This window comes from Ciona robusta, chromosome 4, assembly GCF_009617815.1.
Source record: "Ciona robusta chromosome 4, ASM961781v2".
Lineage (NCBI taxonomy): Eukaryota > Metazoa > Chordata > Ascidiacea > Phlebobranchia > Cionidae > Ciona > Ciona robusta.
Genome location: NC_143238.1, coordinates 7,220,851 through 7,239,762, shown reverse-complemented (window position 1 = coordinate 7,239,762; position 18,912 = coordinate 7,220,851). Strand labels below are relative to the sequence as shown.

The window sequence follows — 18,912 nt, the reverse complement described above, 5'->3', positions numbered from 1 at the left end:
GTTACTTTGTGTGTGAGGATGTATGTACTCTATATATGTATGGTTAATATCTTTGGGTAAGGTTCTATAGTAAGGCAAACCAATTGATCTGGAATTTAGACAAGAGTTTGCTCATTACCTAAGTAGAATATAAAACGATTTTTTCTCTGCAAAATAAACCGTTTCGGAAAATCGCACCCGAAAAATGTATCAGAGTATAATATTATAACGTCTTTATGTTGGATACGGTTGAGTAGGTATTAAATGCCACGTGACTTTGGTAAAATGTAAACAAAGTTTGTAAAAAAATGTTTTGATTAAAATATTGAGTTTTTAAAGAATGTCGAATGTAGAAAAGGATTTAAAAGTTAAAGTATTAGTCTTGGGGAATTCCGGGGTGGGGAAATCTTCGTTCACGCATCTATTATGTCATAATCAAGCAAATAAAAACCCAGGTTATACAATCGGATGTACAATTGATATTAAAGTAAGTGTAATGAATGTATGTAACTTATTTATCTTCACATGGCGGGACAACGACAGTCGTTATACCACGTGTGTTCTGTTTCATACACCTCGTGCCCGCTTACAAGTTACCACGTATGTATTTTATTCATATATTATTCATATTTTACTCCCAGCTCCACGAATACAAACCAGGGACGTCTGAAGAGAAAACTTTCTGCATCGAGATTTGGGACATTGGTGCTTCTAATAGCCATGCAAGTAGCAGGTAATTTGGCAGCAGTGAAGAATCTTCCGGTACATAGCAGAATAGGCTGGTGGAAAGTGTTAGTGGTAGGTGGTTAGGGGGTTAGTGGTTATATGGGTTAGTAGTTAGTGGTTATATGGGTTAGTGGTTAGCATATAAGTTGGGGGTGAAGACTCTTCACTAGCACCGGTAATCTTTTCTATATAACATTCGTTTTCCCACTATGTAGCTGTTCCTTTGTTTAACTATATAAACCCATAGAAACTAATGTTTGTTAAAAATAACGACATTTCTGCTTATTTCTAAATTTGGGAATGTGTTTAGGCTGCAGGCGATTGATAATATTCAAATAAGTTGTGCAAAACAATGATTGATAATATTCAAATAAGTTGTGCAAAACAATGATTTACACATAAAAATTAGTTTTACTAGATTTTTAATAAAATTTATAGCCAACTATTACCCCCCTCACCCTCAGGTTCATTTTTTACAACAACATAAACGGCATCATTCTCGTACATGACCTTACCAACTCCAAGTCCTTACATAACCTCCCTATTTGGTTAAACAATGTATTGCAGTATGATTCAACTGGTGGACTTACATCGGTTAAAGTTAGTTCACAAAACACAAGGTAAGTCTTGGATTCACCGGCGTTGAAAAAGATTTAGACCACAGTTGGCTCATTACCCTAACATTCAGCGTGCTACAACTCGTTGGTGACCACTGGGTAGGAGCATATTAGTTGTGTCTTGCCCAAGGACACATACGCCCATGATATATCAAGCATATCCCATGGTGTGCCATACTCACAATGTAAGTGCCAAACCACTGACCCTCAGTGCCTGATCAGCCTAAGTATATTAACCCTTTAACTGCCGTATTTTTTGAAATTTTTTAACTTTTGACCAGGTCTCATCTAATTGGAATTTGTAACCAAACTATAGTAGGTAGAGATGAAGTGATCTACTGTCAAAGTGCCTGATCATCCTAAATAAATTAACCCTGCTATAAATTAACAAAAGATCTCAATCAGACTGGCAACATATGGGACAGCAATAGGTTACCATGGTGGCTCAACCATACTTACATATAGTGCAGGAGATGATATAGCCCAATGTTCCATTCCTTTACTTATGGTTGGTACAAAGTTAGACTTGGTGGGCGATAATAGAAGGAGTGAGGTTTCAGCGCGTAGCAAACAAACTGCTGTGGATCTGGCTTGTAGTGAAATACAACTGGTGAGTGATTTGTATGTAATTGTTGTTGTGATATGGGTTAATGTGTATCTCTGTCTGGTTGTGTGGCACAGTGATTAGATGTGATGTTTGCGTGTTAATAATGTGAACAGTTCTTACTTTCCTATTCAACTGTTGTCCCTATTGACTGTTGCCCTTATACAATAAGATGAATTGCATTGCATTAGTTGCTTTAATTTCATTCACCAGGACAACATAGAGACAAAGTATATTGCTGCTGGTTCGGGGAATGCAGTTAAACTCAGCAGGTTCTTTGACAAGGTTGGTTATGTGTGTTGTGGTGTAGTGGTTAGTATGGCTGGCTTAAGGCTATATGATTTCAAGGCTTGACCCTGCTACCATTGTGGGTGTACCTTTAAGCAAGACACAACAGCAACTGCTCTAACCCAGTGGTCACTAATGGGTTGTCCAAATTATCAGTCACATAAAAAAATCTTGCACTAAGTTACATACGTGGTAACTTGTAAGCGGGCACGAGGTGTATGAAACAGAACACCCAAGTTATAACCACAGACGTTGCCCCACCACACGAGGGTAAATAGGTTACATTCGTTCATTCTTTACCCTCAATGCCACCAGGCGATCGCTCATGCGCTACAACGCCGAACAACAACGTCTATGACAGGACAATCACCTCTGATCGACCGACGGGGTTCAATTGGAAGTTTGGAACGAAGAAGAAGCAACCTGGGTGCTTCGTTTAATAGAAGGATGAAGACGGGACACCAGGATTGATGGGGTTGGTGTTTAATATGTATTAGTTGCAATCTGGGTTTCTCTTTTATAGTTGCCACCGTGCTCACAGTCAAGTTACTGTAGTGAAATTAACTTTTCTTTAATTACAGGTATACATGAAATTATCCAAGGACAATTCATCAAACCTCTAATATATAAGAAGATCTTGTATTACAACAATGGCCATCAGCTCTTGCTCATAACTTGTTGGATTTGTTATTGTACAAAGTTATATAGTAGAGGAAAATGGGACACCTTTTCATTCTATTTTCACGCCCCATTTGGTAGTAAACAAAGAACATTCAAAGAAATATAAAAAATATGTTTGAATATTATGTGCTAAAGGTGTTCTGTCTTCTCCCACCCTATTATATTGAACCTTTGGTGCAATTCAATGTGACAATAAAGTATTTTGATACTCTAAATCTTACAAGAGTAACAATGTTATAGTACCCTAATACATTGTAAGAGTGCTTGCTTCTAATAAGATGGTACTGAATTCTAGGCTCGATGGTACTCCCACTGTAGGTGTATAGATCATTGTGCAAAAAACTAAGTATTTTATGCTAAAAATATCAGATATATAAAAGTAAGTTTTAAGTAAGGAAAATTAAAAAAAAAATATTTAAAAAGTTTTATAAAAACATTGTTTAAAAATTCGTTATTAATTTACTGAGCTTATACTTTTAACCGAATATTTGTATTTTTAAATCCCCTAACAAAATAAAAAATATTAGAAACCGGTTTTATTGTATTTCTATGGGTAATATATAAACAAAAATTCTCCAATTTCGGAAATTTGTTTTTTTAGGAACTCTTTTAAGAAAATAATTACAATGATTAATTTTATTATAAATTTTAGACTAATTACTGTAGTCGTTTAGTTATAGCTTTAATAAACGCATATGCAAACAGAGTGATTAATATCTTAGTTTTAAACGAAAAGCTTTGGTTTGTTAACGTATACTTTAAACGCAACTAATATGAATTTACCATTTATGTAAAAAAGGCTGTATTAATTTAAGTAATTAAATTTAGACCCCCTGGTTTACAGTTACGTTCGTATTTTATTACTTACATATTTTTAACCATGTATTTATTCTAAATATGCAGAATATTTATTTATATTGTGACGTATGATGAAACGACAAACGACGTGATTGTGACGTTGTAATGGCTGAGAGTGGATTTAAATCTTACGTTGACATAGCTGAGAAAGAACACAAAGTAAGATTGGTGTGATTAATAACGTGAAGAATCCCCCCCCTGCATTATCTGCTAACTGTTTACGGATATAAACCCTAACCCCTAAAACTAGCCCCCTATAACCTCTAACTAATAACCCTACCCACTTTTAACACTTTCCATTAGCATTCGTAATGTTTTTGTAACTAATATGTGTTCATGAATTTATTCAGTATAAGCTGTTATATGTATGTAACTCAGTATCTGTGTAGGACCCACATAATATAGAACCTCAAATGCAACCTCTACCTCATTGCATATTTTATTTTTTTTCGTATATCGCATCATGATGGCATTGCATGGTATTTCAATGTTAGTAGCCGTTTACACTATTACTAAAATATATATTCTTCCATTCGTAAAATCTTAATTGAAATCGTTGCTTCTCGCAGCGAAATGAGAAACTGACGGAAGCTTACAAAAAAGTTTACAAACAGCCACAACAAGAACTGGAAGGACATTTGCTACCGGGGGAGATTGCTATCGCACATTCTAAAAAAGTAAGTGATGTTGTTGGTGGACGTAAGTGTCCTTGGAAAAGACACTTAACGGCAATTGCTCCAACCCAGTTGTCACTAATGGGTTGTGTAAGTTGTCACCCATACATAAAAATATCAAACAATCAACCACAAAGTTACATACGAGGTAACTCGTAAGCTGGCACGAGGTGTATAAAACAGAACTCCCTTGTTATAACGACTATCATTGCCCCCCCATGCGAGAATAAATAGGTTTTTATTTACTTATTTTAAGTAACTTTGTTTCCATAATCAACGAAAAACCAATTCATTTCCCATACTACTTAAATCATTATACCAATATATTTCCAGGTGATCAAATACAGCGCACACGATGATCCTTCCAAAGGAATCTCCGGAACTTTGGTTTGCACAAACTTTCGTGTTACATTCATAACTACAGAGAAGCCAAAATACAATCTGGTTCGTGATTTGGTTTATTTTAATTGTTTAAATGTTTGTAGCGTTTGACAATTTATTAAGTTCCTGTTTGGGTAATAATGGGCCAACTCTGACCTACATTCCATGCACCATAGCTTGCCTGCCACGATTCATAGAATGATTAGAACTTCACTCATACAGAATAGAAGCCCTTTAAAAATGCTGTAGAGTTAAGCAACTATAAACACAATTAAGTTTAAGATTTATTTGGTTCCAAATGTCCCAAATGTTAATTAAATATGTTCCTTTTACTACAGGTTGAAATAAACAACTCATTGTTGGCTCCTCAAGACATCTTGCTTAACAATGTGGAGCATGTGTATGTAGGTGAGTTGTAATTTACACCAAGGCCCACCATCACAGGCACCAAACCTGGGGTGGCAGGGTGGGCAGACCCAAATTTTCTACACTGCATTAATCTGTAAACATTACAACCAATAAGTTAGATTTGTTTCATAGAATTGTGTCTAACTATCCCTGCCTCCCCTGTTTTTATAAAAGTGTAGGATTTTATTTGAATAAAAGACAGAAGCTTCTAGTTATTAGTGAGAAGCTGTTTGGTACACTATTAGTTGTAGTTTGTTTGCTGGATATTTAGTTTCACTTAGTGCATTCTGTTACAGTGATTACTCTTTCGTTTATTCCGACAAATTTTTGATAAATTTTATTTGTTTTAGAATATCGAAACAAGCGAAAAAAGTTGACCCCTGGTTCCAAGGTTAAAGATGGGATAGAAAGGTTGGAGTTGCATTGCAAGGATTTCAGGATCGTTGCTTTCAACTTCAAACTTACAATAAAAGGGGAAGAAAAGACGGTAAGTTGGGGCAGCTTGTTTACTGAATTTGAACAAAAGTATTTGCGATTGTTGTATATGAAGGCTAAATAACCTTGGCTTAATTTATCATTCACTCAACTAAACTACAGCCAGCTTTGATTAATGTTCTTTTGAAGTTTTATAGTAAAAATTTATATTAAAAATAAAGTGTTTAAATTAAAGAATCTAACTTTCAATATTAAGTTAAAATGCTCCAGACTGTACATTTTAAGATTCAATCGGGCATTTTCTTTTGTTAAAATTTTATAAAAAGTTCTTTCAAATAATAAAAACATGCCTACAATAAAAGATGTTGTCTCCAAAATGGGAGGATTTTTGGGTGGAAAATTTGCAGCAAAATATTTTTTCTTTCCAGATAATTAAAGCGATACTTCATCACGCTTACCCTGCCAATGTAACCTTGTTGTTCGCATTTGATTTCCAACATAATCAAGATGTTAATGCAAGTGAGTTGTTTGATGTACCTTTATACTCCTTATTATGTAGGGGTCTAGAGGGTATTACCCTGGGTTTTGGGGTAACGCCCTACATAAAGGCTTTACAAGTTACAACCAATCTATTTTAACTATAACCTCAGCACAACCGCAAAAAAATGTAAGTCGTACAAAGTACTATGAATAATAGACATCATATACGTATATATATCTAATAATAGAAATCGTATAAACAGTTATTTCAACCCCATTATATCGGAACCATCGTGATTGGATGGAATCGTTGAAGCGTTGCAACGTCGACCAATCATGGAGAGTCTCATCTATCAACGAAAACTTCACCGTTTCACCAACGTAAGTGAATAATTAGTTAATTGATTAGTTTTTATGTAAGCATTGGATAAGCACACTTAACCCATAGATATAATTACTTAGTTAGTCGTTTTGTTGATTGATTGACATTTGTAGTAATTTATATTTTATATATTATGGTGGTGTATATGGAAAAATAGGTGTTGAACAAATACAACTTACAATTATAAAATTATTCCTATCCAATTAAGAATTGACTAAACAGATTAATCATCTGGGTTTAATAATTGGTAATGGTTTATAATGTTGTAAAATAGTTTATAATTAGCCAATTAATCCTTAGAAGAATGGTGCAACCAATTCACTATTATTGTTTTGTTGACACTTTGAATAAATACTGAAGTGTTGGACAAATACAACTTAACTTATACAAACACTTGTGAAAATTAGTGCAACCAATTCAAGGGATTGTTTTTTCAACACTTTAAAACTAGCTGTCAAAAATACTGAAGTGTCGGTCAAATACAACTTAGCACCATTTCATAATAACTTTAAGTAGACTACCAATATAGGCCTTCTATTATAGTCTATGATGTCATAGTGGTTTAAATGATGTCATACTCTATACTTACAGCATGGGAGCATACATGGTGGTACCTAAGAGCTTAACAGACAATGACTTATCGAACATTGTACATCAATATATGAACGACAGAATCCCGGTGAGTTTTTATTGTTTATTAATCAACTTGCAAAAATTTGTGGCGAATATAGTTTGACTTATACTCTAATGTTATTCTGGTGAGTTTTCAATGTTTAATATTCATCTTGCGGAAATGTGCGGCGAATATAATTTGACCTATATTCTGCTAATCGCCCCTTAACTTGGGCAAGGCACTTAACTACATTTGCTTCAACCCAGTGATCACTTAACTGTCGGCCATACAGAAAAACCAATTACCCCAAAATTACATACCGGTATCTAGCTTAGTTAAAATTATCCTTAGCTTTAAGACAAGACGTACAAGAACCTAACCATGAGCCTGGGTGCCAAACTTGTTTAGTTTAGTTTTCACCCTCATGCATCATTATTACACTATAACCCCCACCCAACCCACAGCAATGGTGTTGGTCATTCGTGAATGGATGTTCCATTGTGAGGTCATCAGAACTGAGGTCAGAGTCGGAGGTTGGGGGTCAAATGGAGGTCAAGTTTCATGCAGCCATCCAATCAACGGGCTCGGAATCTCGCAATATCAGGTTTTATATGTTTTCTATGATTTTTAAGTGTTTTCTATTATTTTTCCGTGATGAAGAATGGTTTTTCGTGTTTTTACAATATAAAATATGTTTTAATGTATTTTTCATGGTTAAATGTGTTTTCTGTAACTTAAAAACTTAAACTATGTTTTCTATGATTTTAACAAATATTATATTTTGTTATATGTTTTCTATGATTTTAATGCTATAAAAGAGTAAAATTTTAATTCAAAACTACGATCTACAAATTAATTATCTTTTCGTAATTACAAATTATATTAATCAAAGTAAATGTTATTAATCGTTTATTCCTTACAGAGTGATTGACCTCAGCAAGCAGTGTCCGAACCCGATACAAATCCAACAAAGTTTCATCAAGTTGCGGAACCTTTGCATGCCAGGTAATAACTTTACTTATAATGTGTTGTATTTTCCTTGTATTTCAAACACCAACGTTCCTACACCAATAAAACACAGGGGAGGCAGGGATGGTTGGACAGAAAAATATTGTGAAACAAATTTAACTTATTGGTTGTAAGTTTACTGATTAATGCAGTGTAGATAGTTCCAGGGTTGGCCTGCCTACCCTGCCACCCCAGGTTTGGTCCCTCTGCTAATGTTTGTACAAGTACTGGTAATACCATTTCAGTATATGTTATTATTATAGATATAGAGGGTACTTAATATAATAAAAAAATACATAGGTATGTTATATTAGATACATCCATATTTTGAAAAATATTGGGACCAATCTAAAGTATATTTTATATTCAGCGTCTGAATCTGAGTACTGGGAGTCGGATGGACATTGGTTTTCCCTTGTACACAACTCGAAGTGGTTACACCATGTTAACACAATGTTATCGGTGGCTAATGATGTTTGTATGTGGATGAATGTAAAGGAACATCATGTTGTAGTAAAAGGTGAGGGTGGGGGGAAGATGTAAGATAAATTTCAATTAATGTATTTTTAAGGATACTGTAAAACCATTTAAGAATTTAGTGATGGGTTTTAATTCATTTGTGCCTATGCATTAGCATTAGCAACATTTGTTCTTGCCAGTATCAGTTTTAAATTGTTATTTTCAGTATGTGCCGTTACCAAAAGTCTTATTTGAAATGGTACGTGCGTGTTCATTGTCTCTATTTTGTGTAACAATGCCCATATATTAGGTCTTTACTGCCTACATACATTGTAACACCAGCTTCACCCTTCCAGAGCAAACGGGGGTCGACCTCACCCCTATAATAACCTCCCTCACCCAAATACTCCTCGACCCCGAGCCCCGAACTATCCATGGTTTCCAATCCCTCGTTCAACGTGAGTGGGTGATAGGGGGGCATCCGTTCAAAACCCGGCTAGGCCACTTACATCAACCAACAGGGAACGCAGATGAAGCAACAGAAATGGTGTGTTGGTACAACTAGTGTTTAATTCTAAGTGAATATTTATATATTTGTATATATAAGATAAATGAGTTACATTCAGCAAATACCTGCAAAGTTACAGATGTGGTTACTCTTAGCGGGCACGAGGTGTAGGGAACAGAACATCCGTGTTATAACGACTGTTGTTGCACTGCTATGCGAGGATAAATAAGTTACAATTATCTATTTATTTAACACCTGTTTTGGTAAATATTATGGCTATTATGACTAATAACTTTTAAAAATCAACGGAGGAACGCCATTTTAAAATCACTTCCTCATTCAATTATTATGTAACTATGACATCACACAGTCACCTATCTTCCAATTGTTCCTCGACTGTGTATGGCAACTATGTCGTCAACATCCGGACAAGTTCGAGTTCAACCCAACGTACCTCGTCGTGATGATGGACGCGTTACGCCTCACCGCTTTCGATACTTTCATATTTAACAACGAGCGGGAACGGCAGAGGAGAATCGACCAATCAGAAGTGAGATGTGAAGTTTGAATTTTAACCAAGTTTTAATATTGACTTATTTGATGGTGAAATACAGTTTTACATACCCATATTTATTAAACGGTACTGATGTCTCTACTCTATACATACCTTTTGTGAGGTTGATTTTTTACATGTTTTAATGTGGTTGATTTTTTAAATTTGTACTCAAAGCTTGTTACACTTATACTTTCTTTAAAACGACGATTGCAATATACTTTTGGCTATGCCCATTTGTATAGACACCTAACAGCAGGGTGAAAGCTATTTTAAGCCTAAATCTATGCTGCTAAACATATGATGTCACCCTTGTTTTAAATAATAACATGTCACCCTAGGCACCCCTGACTTTACCCCCATTAACCCAAACTACTTCCACAGCAAAAAGCTCAAGACAAAAGTTGGCAGAGTTTACCATTGTGGGCATGGGGTGTCCAGTATAAACAACAAGATCTTAAGTTGTTTAACAATCCATTGTACAAGTGAGTGGGAATGTGTAATAATAATATGTTTTAATCTCCCTTCATAGCATGCATTATATTTCACCTATGTTTTTTCGGTCCCCTTGTGCCTTGCTGTAAAACACAGTGTGTGGCATTTAGGCCTAAGTTGTTTGAGTTCATTAGATATATATTTGTAGATGAATATAAGTGGAAAATTTGGATTAATAGTGCATATATATACATTATAAGATATTCATATTTAGATTACAAGAGTCGGATTTCTTCGGTGTCAAAACTTCAGATTTATCGACAAATTCAACGACGTCGAAAATCACGTGTTTGACTTCTTCTATGACATCACTAAACGGCATTGTTGAAAACCCAACCAACCACGGCGCTTCGATCAACCGTTCGCTTTCATCAAGCGTTGCTACTAGCGACAGCGACGAGACGGCCGTTGTGCAATCTGCCACGCAATCGGACGGCGGCGAAATTGAAGATAATTTCCAGATTCATTACAATAGTAGGACGGGTGTTGTAGTTATGGGGAGTGAGACACCTGTGGGGGATAAGAAGAAGAAAAAGAGTTTCTCAATCCGTAGGAAAAAGGCAAAAGATCTCTCACATTCGCAGGAAGAAGAAGGAGAGGTTGTGGTTTGTGTGATGCCATTACAAGGGGTTAGGGAGCATGGGGTGAAACTACAAAGGAATAAAGGTGAGTAATAGCCGAGTTCATTTAGGTCCAAGTTGTCTAACAGTTAAAATAGTGAGCTGACTTTGGCATAAATCTCAGATCAGATTGCATGCCTCACTGTAGGACCTCACCCATATAGAATAGAATGTGCATATACAATGTTGGGGTAATGGGTCAACTCTGGACTAAATCTCAAGTCCCATTACATGCCTCATTGTAGGACCTCACCCATATAGAATAGAAATTAATAAATTAACGCTTTAACTTACTCATCCAACCCTATTCCTCCCGACCTTGTATTGGAAGTTAAACTTTGAAGTGAAACTGTATTTTAACAAAGTCAACCCAGATTTTTTTACAAAAATTAAGCTGTACCTATAATCTTTGTTCCCAGACCCGATATTGGAAGTGAAACTGGGCCTACCTAACATTAACATGTGGGGAACATGCTATCACAGGTGGCTCCCATGGTCACAGTTGTTTGGGGGGAGTCCTTCAGCTGTGTATAGACAGGAGTCGATGCTGTACGATGAAATACATTCCTTGCACCATAAGGTGGCTGATAGTATTGTGTTGTGGTTTAGTGGTTGGGTGATTGCATTGTAACTAAAGGGTACCGGATTCAATGCTCGATGCTGTTAGGTGTATTTGTCCTTGGGGAAGCCACATATAGGCAAGGGTTCTTTATGATGAAATACATTTGTTGCATCATAAAGTATGTAGTGGTTATATAATTAATATACATGGGAAAGCCGTAGATCATATAGAATAAAAGTAATAATACAATTTAGTGCTGTGGTTGCCCTGCTTGATGCTGGATACTGAGTGATAGACTATCGTGATAACCATATGCATCCTTGGGAAAGATACTTAACGGCAATTTCTCCAACCCAGTGGTCACTATTGGGTACCTAGACCTAGACCTAAACCAAAGTTCCTGTGTGTTCATGTTTTTAATAACTGTTTTTTACCTTAAATAAATTTTGCCTATACCATCAAAAGTGATATATTTTTTTATTCAAATTAAAACAAATAATTTTTTTAATCTAATATAAATATCCAATTTTTATGTTCCAGATTATAAAACTGATGCAATCCATTGATGATTGTGACATCATAAGCCCCCATAGTGATGACAGTGGTATGTATTTTCCCCACACCCCACCTGCCACACCCCCAACACACCCATATATAATATCCAATTACTTTCCATATTCACCCGTACAAGATCTCGGAAGGAAATCAATCTTAGGTGGGTGGGATGTTTGAACATCTTGATCTATTAGTATAGAGGGACCTATTTGTATTTATTGTTGTTTGAATAATTGATGTAACTTACTTTAGCATTGATTGGCATGCTTACTTCTAGCATATCGGTTTTAGGTAAACGATGCTACCATTGTAGACGTATGTGTTCTTGGGCAAAACACTTAACGACAATTGCTCCAACCCAGTGGTCACTAATGGGTTGTCCAAATTATCAGCCATATATATATGAACATTACCGCAACTCCAGTAAAAAGTAAAAGTAGCAAAGCTTTATTCATAAGAAATAGGTTTTAGATTTAATTAATAATTATTTCTCCCAACCCCAGGCACCCCCCTGTTCAACTTTATTCATGGAAATCCTATTTTCGACTTCGGACAAAAAGTGAAAAATAAACACTCGAGGTCTCCCTCCAACTTCTCCTTCACAACCCCCTCTAGTGACGAAGGTAACTCGTCGAAAACTAACGAGAAATCCTCAGCCACAAACAGTTTATCGAATAGTTGCGAAAATTTGGACAAACCTTCCAAAAAGAAGCCATTAATGCCCCCAACTGAAAAGAGGACGCCATTAATGCCCCCGACTGAAAAGAGGACGCCATTAATGCCCCCAACTGAAAAGAGGACGCCATTAATGCCCCCATCGGAGAGCATTACTTATATATCATCTGTATAGGTGGGATCTTAATTTATTTAGTTCAAATAAAAGTCTAATTTCTAACTTTGAAAAATAATTAAGTTTAAATTTTCTACAAAAAAGTTTTCTTTATCTCGTTTGAAATTATTTAATTTTTACGTGGAAATAATTCGATACTTATCTGCAAGCATTACTTTAAAAAAAAACAAGTTTAATATTTAATTCAAGACTAACTTTTTTTTATATCTTTCGAAGTCAATATTTTTGACTTGGAAAAAATTAAAGTTTTTTCTTTTATTGAACAAGCTCAAAATAATATTCATATCTTCGGTACAATCATTGTAGTATTATTATGACATCATAATCCTATAAAGTGATGTCATACTAACCACAAATTCAATGATTTTCTTCTTTTGGTTGAATCTATGACATCATAGACCTGATTATGACATAACTGGATTTTTTTGCCCAAAATATTTTACAGATTTTTTAAAATATGTTTTTTAGTAATTTTGTTCTTTGATGTCATAGTAGGTATTATGATGTAGCATGACATGTTAAAATTATTCTGCTGTTAAATTAAAAAATATTTAATTTTGGTTGATTATATACAATTGTTGCGTAAAACGTAAATTTATTTTTCTGCCACATAGAAACAAACTATCTTGTTATTATATGATTTTTGTGTTGTTTGCTCAACTAGGTGTAAATATACTTTGGTTAATCCCAAAGTAGTTGGTAAATTAAGTATATTTTCCACATTAATTATTATGCAAAGTATAAACAGTGCACTTAATTCGTTAAGTTCGTTTTGTAGCGAATTTTCTGTTTATTAAGATTTCTATGATATCTGTATAATGTTTCTATAGTGGCTGATTCATTGTGTTGATATTTTTCACGACAAAACATAGATATCTTATATGAAGCAATTCTTGCTAAAAACTTAGTCTAATTTCAAAATGTATTATTTAAACAAAATCCCAATCATGGGCGCCAAACCTGGGGTGGCAGGGTAGGCAAATCTACCCTAATTTTTTGAACTGTATTTCATTTTTTTTCAATATAATATTATTATTTTAAAAATGATTCAATTTCAAAAGCGCAATTTATAGTAGTAATATAAAAGTTTCATGTAAAATGAAATTTTTTGAAAATTGTAATATTTTTTGAAAACAGTAGATATAAATTAGTTTGTCTCTTAATATTTTATATTAGCACGCTGCTGTATTCAACACAACTATAGCATGCTGTATTATAATAAGCACACACAAACGTACAAACTTAATAATGTTAAAGTTATTTCATGACCTTCGGCAGTGTTTACGTTTTATTTTCAAATAATGATTATTGTGTGTTTGATTATCCAGTATTTTAGCCATCTGGAAACACTGGTATTACGCAACACCTGACCTGGTACTATCTGCACAATTATTGCAATCTTTAATAAAAGCTTCAGATTATATTTGTGTCAATAAATGTTTCGGTGACTTAGTGGTTCAAGTCGTTGGACCAAATGATACCGGGTTCGAGGCTCGACCATGCTACCAATGTGGGCATATGTGTCAGCCAGGCAGAAAATCATTCACCTCAAAGTTACAAACGTGGTAACTTGTGGTATAATTAACGACATAAAAATTACATCTGGTGACATCACAATAACATTTGTTGACATCACAATCAGGCTGATGACATCACAAGCAGACTGATGACATCATAAGCAAACTGGTGACATCACAAGCAGACTGATGACATCACAAACAAAACTGATAACATCACAATTACATCTAATGACATCACACACAGCATTCCTCAATATTAAGTTCAGCTAAGGTTGTGTGATTCAAATTCCTCGGAGAATCGCAAACCATCTTGTGGGGATCACGGAGTAGAGAACCCGCGTCATCTCGAAGCAGCTGAATGTTGCAATCGCAGAAGATGGGGTTGCCCGCAAAGTAGAACGAGTACAGGACTCTGTGGGTGGTGGGTACGGGTTATATATTGACGTGTGTATGAATCTAACTTATTTATCGTATGGTTAAGTATAGATGTTATAGAGAGAAAGTTGGGTTTGGACAAATATTATCATATTGTGCTGCTGTTGCCATCAGGTATAATGTAATAAAAACATTGTTTTGCCTGCTATTCGTGGTTTAGTTCAAATACAAAACTTAGTATAATATTATAATTATATTTTTTTACCAAAAGAGCTATTTACCTAAACACAACTTGCCTGTTAGTAATATAAACACACACCTTCTAACTTTAGTCTTAATCAACCTCATTTTCTGTTGAATGAAGCTAAACTATTTCCATGTTATATATACATATTGGCCACTATGCAGTTGTGTGTGTAGTATGTGTTATTGTGTTGTATAGAAAATATTAGATAATAAAAACAACATGTCTGTAGTGTAAATGAACGAATGAATAAGTGTAACTTACTTTACACATACGTCCACAATAGCAATGACAAGCCTTGAACCCATTACCTTTGGGTTAGAGGCAGGCGCGCTAACCAACTGTGCCACGACGCAGGGACAAGAGATAATAATAAACACACAACAATTAATAACATTAACACCCCACCTCCTAACTTCAGACATGAACAATCCCAACATATCTTCCTCAATAAACCTCAATGCGTTGCTTTCCAGGTGGATTTGGTGGTGGTTGTTGTTCTTTACCCCAAACAAGCGAAACGCATACGGATGTACCTCGTGTATGTTGTTCCCAGCCAACGATATAAACCAACACATTGGGAGTTGCCGAAATTGATTCTCTCCGAGTATTCGAAGGTTGTTGTTCGACAAGTATAATACCTTGGTTAAAAGTTTGTGTTATTCTATATGGGTGAGATCTCACAGTTAGGCATGATTAGAGAGTACGTATTTGATATACTTATATTATAAGTATAATAACTTGAATATAAGTTTGTGTGATGTTGTATTCTATATGAGTGAGGCCTTGGTTATAAAGTTTGTGTTATTCTATATGGTGAGGTCCCACAACGGGGCATGATACATGCGCTCAGGCTAAAGTTGGTGTAGATATATTGCAGAGTATGTGATTGGTATATTTATATTGTAAGTATAACAACTTGAGATTAATATTTGTGTTATGTATTAATTATTGAATATGAGTGAGGTCCTTGTTACAGGGCCTGGGATTTAAAACAGAGCTGGCCAATCACCCCAAATTCAAACTTATTATATATATATATATATATATAACTGTAACTAATTTATCAGGGCAATGACAGTGCCTGCTTAAGGATTACCATGTATGTAACTTTGTGGGTTATTGTTAACTTGGACAACCCATTAGTTACCACTGGGTTGAAGTAATTGCCGTTAAGTGTCTTGCTCAGGGAAGCCTTCACTTAGTGAGGCACACCAGGATGATCCATTACCCCAAACTCACATTAAGTTGTGTTGCTTGTATGAAAGTAGTTTTACTGATAAAGTCAATAACATTATATTCCAGCTTCAATGTTTGGAGTTCTTTCAACTTCCTGAACGAGCCGCTGGTTAAGGTTCGTATGCGATTGTGGTTTAGGTTGAGTGTTCGGAGCTTGTGAGGGAACTTTATACCTGGGTGGGTAGGTGGGTTACTGTTACTATATTTGGCAAGATAATTCTAATTGTCACAAAATTTTGTTTTGGGTTCAAGGTTTTTTGTTGCCCTTATTGTGTAGCAGGGCAGAGAATACATTTGTTCACAATTTAAATTGTCACAAATTTTTGATATTTGATTAAAATTCATTTTAAAAACAACTTGATATAATTTCTCAGTTATTTTGTAACATATTTGGCAACATTGGTGGGGGGGGGGGGGTGAATGTTATCAGTAGGATTAATTTGTTCATAATTTGCAAATAGTTGTTTTAACTACAGCATGGGCTCAATGTTGCCACTATTATGTAGCAGAGCAGAGGATGCATTTGTTGGTTGGTTAATAAAACTTCGGTTTTTAAACTCAATCACTTTATTACATTATATTGTTTTTGGGGAGTAGGGTTTGCGACTATTACCAAAATACAACAATTTTCAACTGCAAAAAAATATTTACAAATGATTTGGATTCAAGCATTTTTTGTCTTTGGCTGACATTTAAATGTGACACCACAACCCCTCCTTATGACATCACAGAACCTGCCTATGACATCACAACACACCTTGTACCGAAGTAATTCTATTCATCTCCAGGTTAAGATCGACCAAGTTCTTCAATAGTTTGAACCCTCGTTGTGGAAGATGAAAGATCTTGTTGTTTTTGAAACTTAATCTTCGTAGTTTCCTGGGGTGAGAGGTTGGATTATTGAAGTTTTATTGAGGTAGTGTTGGTTTATAGGGGTAATGAGCCAACTCTGGCCTAAATTCATTGATTTTTTAATTTTAGGTGAATTCCTAAACTCCATGTCCCATGGGCCATGATGTACCTCACTGTAGGACCTCACCCATATAGAATAGAATGTACATATACAATGTTGGGGTAATGAGCCAACTTTGGCCCAAATTCCAGATCACATGTATACTTTGTAGTATGACTTTACCCCTACAGAATAATACTGTTTTAATTGTTGTCATATATTCATTGTTTCTTACTTGAATCTGCTGTTGATTATGATGTCACGGATAAGATTATTATCCACCAATAATGTTTCGAGTTTCGCAAGATTTGAGAACTCGTCAAAGTTGATCGCTGTCATGGAGTTGTTGCTTAGCAACAATCCCGTAACATTGGCAACGACCCCGGGGGGGAAGGAGGTAAGGTTGGCATGGAAACAACTCGCGGCAACTCCGGCACAAAATATTTTCCCTCGTCTCTGGGTGGCTGGGGGTGTTGGTAGTGTAAGTTCTTTATTTTTGGTTAAAATATCTTACCTGGGCTATGCCCTGCTAACTTTATCTTTACGGGGGATGTTAAGTTGCTTAGTAACTAAGTTAGTGGTGAAAAAAATAATTTTGCATATAGATTGTACTGTTGACATTTTATTCTATATGGATGAGGTACTTGGTCAAGAATCTGGTTAATTAGAGAGACTATTTGGAGGACTTGTTTGGGTCTGCATGACAAGTTTCATTAAGACACAATAAGATCTCTGCTCATTGTCTCGTTTGTTTTAAAGCCAATTGCTGTAAGCAGTTATTGGACAAATCTAAACCAAGTCTATTAGTGTCTTTTCCAAAGACTTAATAAAGCCATTGATTATAATACAAGCAGTGACGCAGCCAGGGGGGTTTTGGGGGTCGTGACTGTATTATACAAGTATTAGAACTAACAGCAAACTTACATTTACAGAAAATACTTTCACACACGCATGGTGATGGACAAGATGTGATTGGTTGGTTTGGTCGTCTTGCTGCTGATGTAAAGTTAACAATCAACGCAACAACCAACAACCATGGTATGCACCTCATGGTTATTACTATGTAGGGACTATGCAAGTAAAGCTAAATATGTATACAGATATATAAATAGATATATCAGATATGCTTAGTGTATTAAGTTACAGGTTCTGCTAAATGGGCTAGTTTATAAGTTAGCTTGATATGTATTTTACTTTATATATTAGTATGTAAGTTATGGTAAATATTTATATAATGATTTAGCGTATCTGAACTTTATATTCTGTGCTATATTTAGACTTTCTGGCATTTTAAAAACTTAAGTTTTGACTACGATTAGCTCTCAAATGTAAAATATTGCTGTATTTTATTTTACCTTATATTTCTGCAGAAAGCTGGGTCAGATTCATACTCTGCTAACTTTTCAAGTGCCATTGTGTGTGTGCAGTGGAGCATGAAGTGTGCAGTCAAGCATGCAATGCAGCAACAAGTGGCTTGGGTGAAATATTTTGGTTGATTGACCGATCATTTCTGTCCGGTGCCACCCAGGGGTTATGGGTTCAAGGCTTGACATTGCCATAGTTATTGACGTATTTGACTACAGGCAAAACACTTAACGCCAACTGTTTCAACCCAGTAGTCTTTTAAACTCAAACTTTTCCACATAAGTCTAAACATGGCGCGGTGTATTACTAATTGTCATATTCTATAAATTCAATATCTTTATTGTTTTATTTAATTTGATATTAGTTTTCGTAATAAAATGATTAATAAAAAATCATATTTTTTGATTTTGTTATTATGCTGTTGAACATAAGACTTATCTTTGAATGACTTATCAATTATTGCCAGTTTAGTGTCAGCAAC

General features: G+C 35.2%; 3 protein-coding genes and 1 long non-coding RNA gene across 5 annotated transcripts; 3 read left to right on the top strand and 1 right to left on the bottom strand.

Annotated features, from left to right (window-relative positions):
* Window positions 1–233: 233 nt before the first annotated feature.
* LOC149737244 (rab-like protein 3) lies at window positions 234–3,110 on the top strand. 2 transcript variants are annotated; one of them, XM_089877606.1, is made up of 7 exons: window positions 234–466; window positions 621–712; window positions 1,170–1,325; window positions 1,728–1,932; window positions 2,140–2,211; window positions 2,530–2,689; window positions 2,797–3,110. In XM_089877606.1, exons 1-6 carry the CDS (start codon window positions 320–322, stop codon window positions 2,683–2,685), a joined length of 828 nt encoding a protein of 275 aa, XP_089733732.1. In that variant the 5' UTR covers window positions 234–319; the 3' UTR covers window positions 2,686–2,689; window positions 2,797–3,110. The 2 variants fall into 2 exon arrangements, with proteins under 2 accessions (XP_089733732.1, XP_089733733.1); XM_089877607.1 differs by having other exon boundaries at window positions 236–466; window positions 1,788–1,932.
* A 649-nt stretch (window positions 3,111–3,759) lies between these two features.
* On the top strand, window positions 3,760–14,159 carry LOC149737243 (myotubularin-related protein 10-like). Its single transcript, XM_089877553.1, has 18 exons — window positions 3,760–3,912; window positions 4,323–4,430; window positions 4,761–4,871; window positions 5,147–5,216; window positions 5,567–5,703; window positions 6,080–6,170; window positions 6,395–6,512; window positions 7,105–7,192; window positions 7,591–7,730; window positions 8,049–8,131; window positions 8,505–8,654; window positions 8,950–9,140; window positions 9,472–9,651; window positions 10,039–10,139; window positions 10,364–10,815; window positions 11,189–11,349; window positions 11,872–12,046; window positions 12,390–14,159. The coding sequence occupies exons 1-18, from the start codon at window positions 3,859–3,861 to the stop codon at window positions 12,734–12,736; spliced, it is 2,757 nt and encodes a 918-aa protein (XP_089733679.1). The 5' UTR covers window positions 3,760–3,858; the 3' UTR covers window positions 12,737–14,159.
* LOC149737242 (uncharacterized) lies at window positions 13,781–18,163 on the bottom strand. The gene is made up of 6 exons (XM_089877597.1): window positions 17,991–18,163; window positions 17,302–17,530; window positions 16,872–16,993; window positions 16,118–16,287; window positions 15,284–15,516; window positions 13,781–14,668 (listed from the first exon to the last, which is right to left on the bottom strand). Exons 1-6 carry the CDS (start codon window positions 18,115–18,117, stop codon window positions 14,491–14,493), a joined length of 1,059 nt encoding a protein of 352 aa, XP_089733723.1. The 5' UTR covers window positions 18,118–18,163; the 3' UTR covers window positions 13,781–14,490.
* Window positions 16,158–18,836, top strand: LOC149737241 (uncharacterized). The gene is made up of 4 exons (XR_016384990.1): window positions 16,158–16,295; window positions 16,903–16,998; window positions 17,999–18,104; window positions 18,437–18,836. It is a non-coding gene; the product is annotated as an uncharacterized LOC149737241 (long non-coding RNA).
* Window positions 18,837–18,912: the final 76 nt, after the last annotated feature.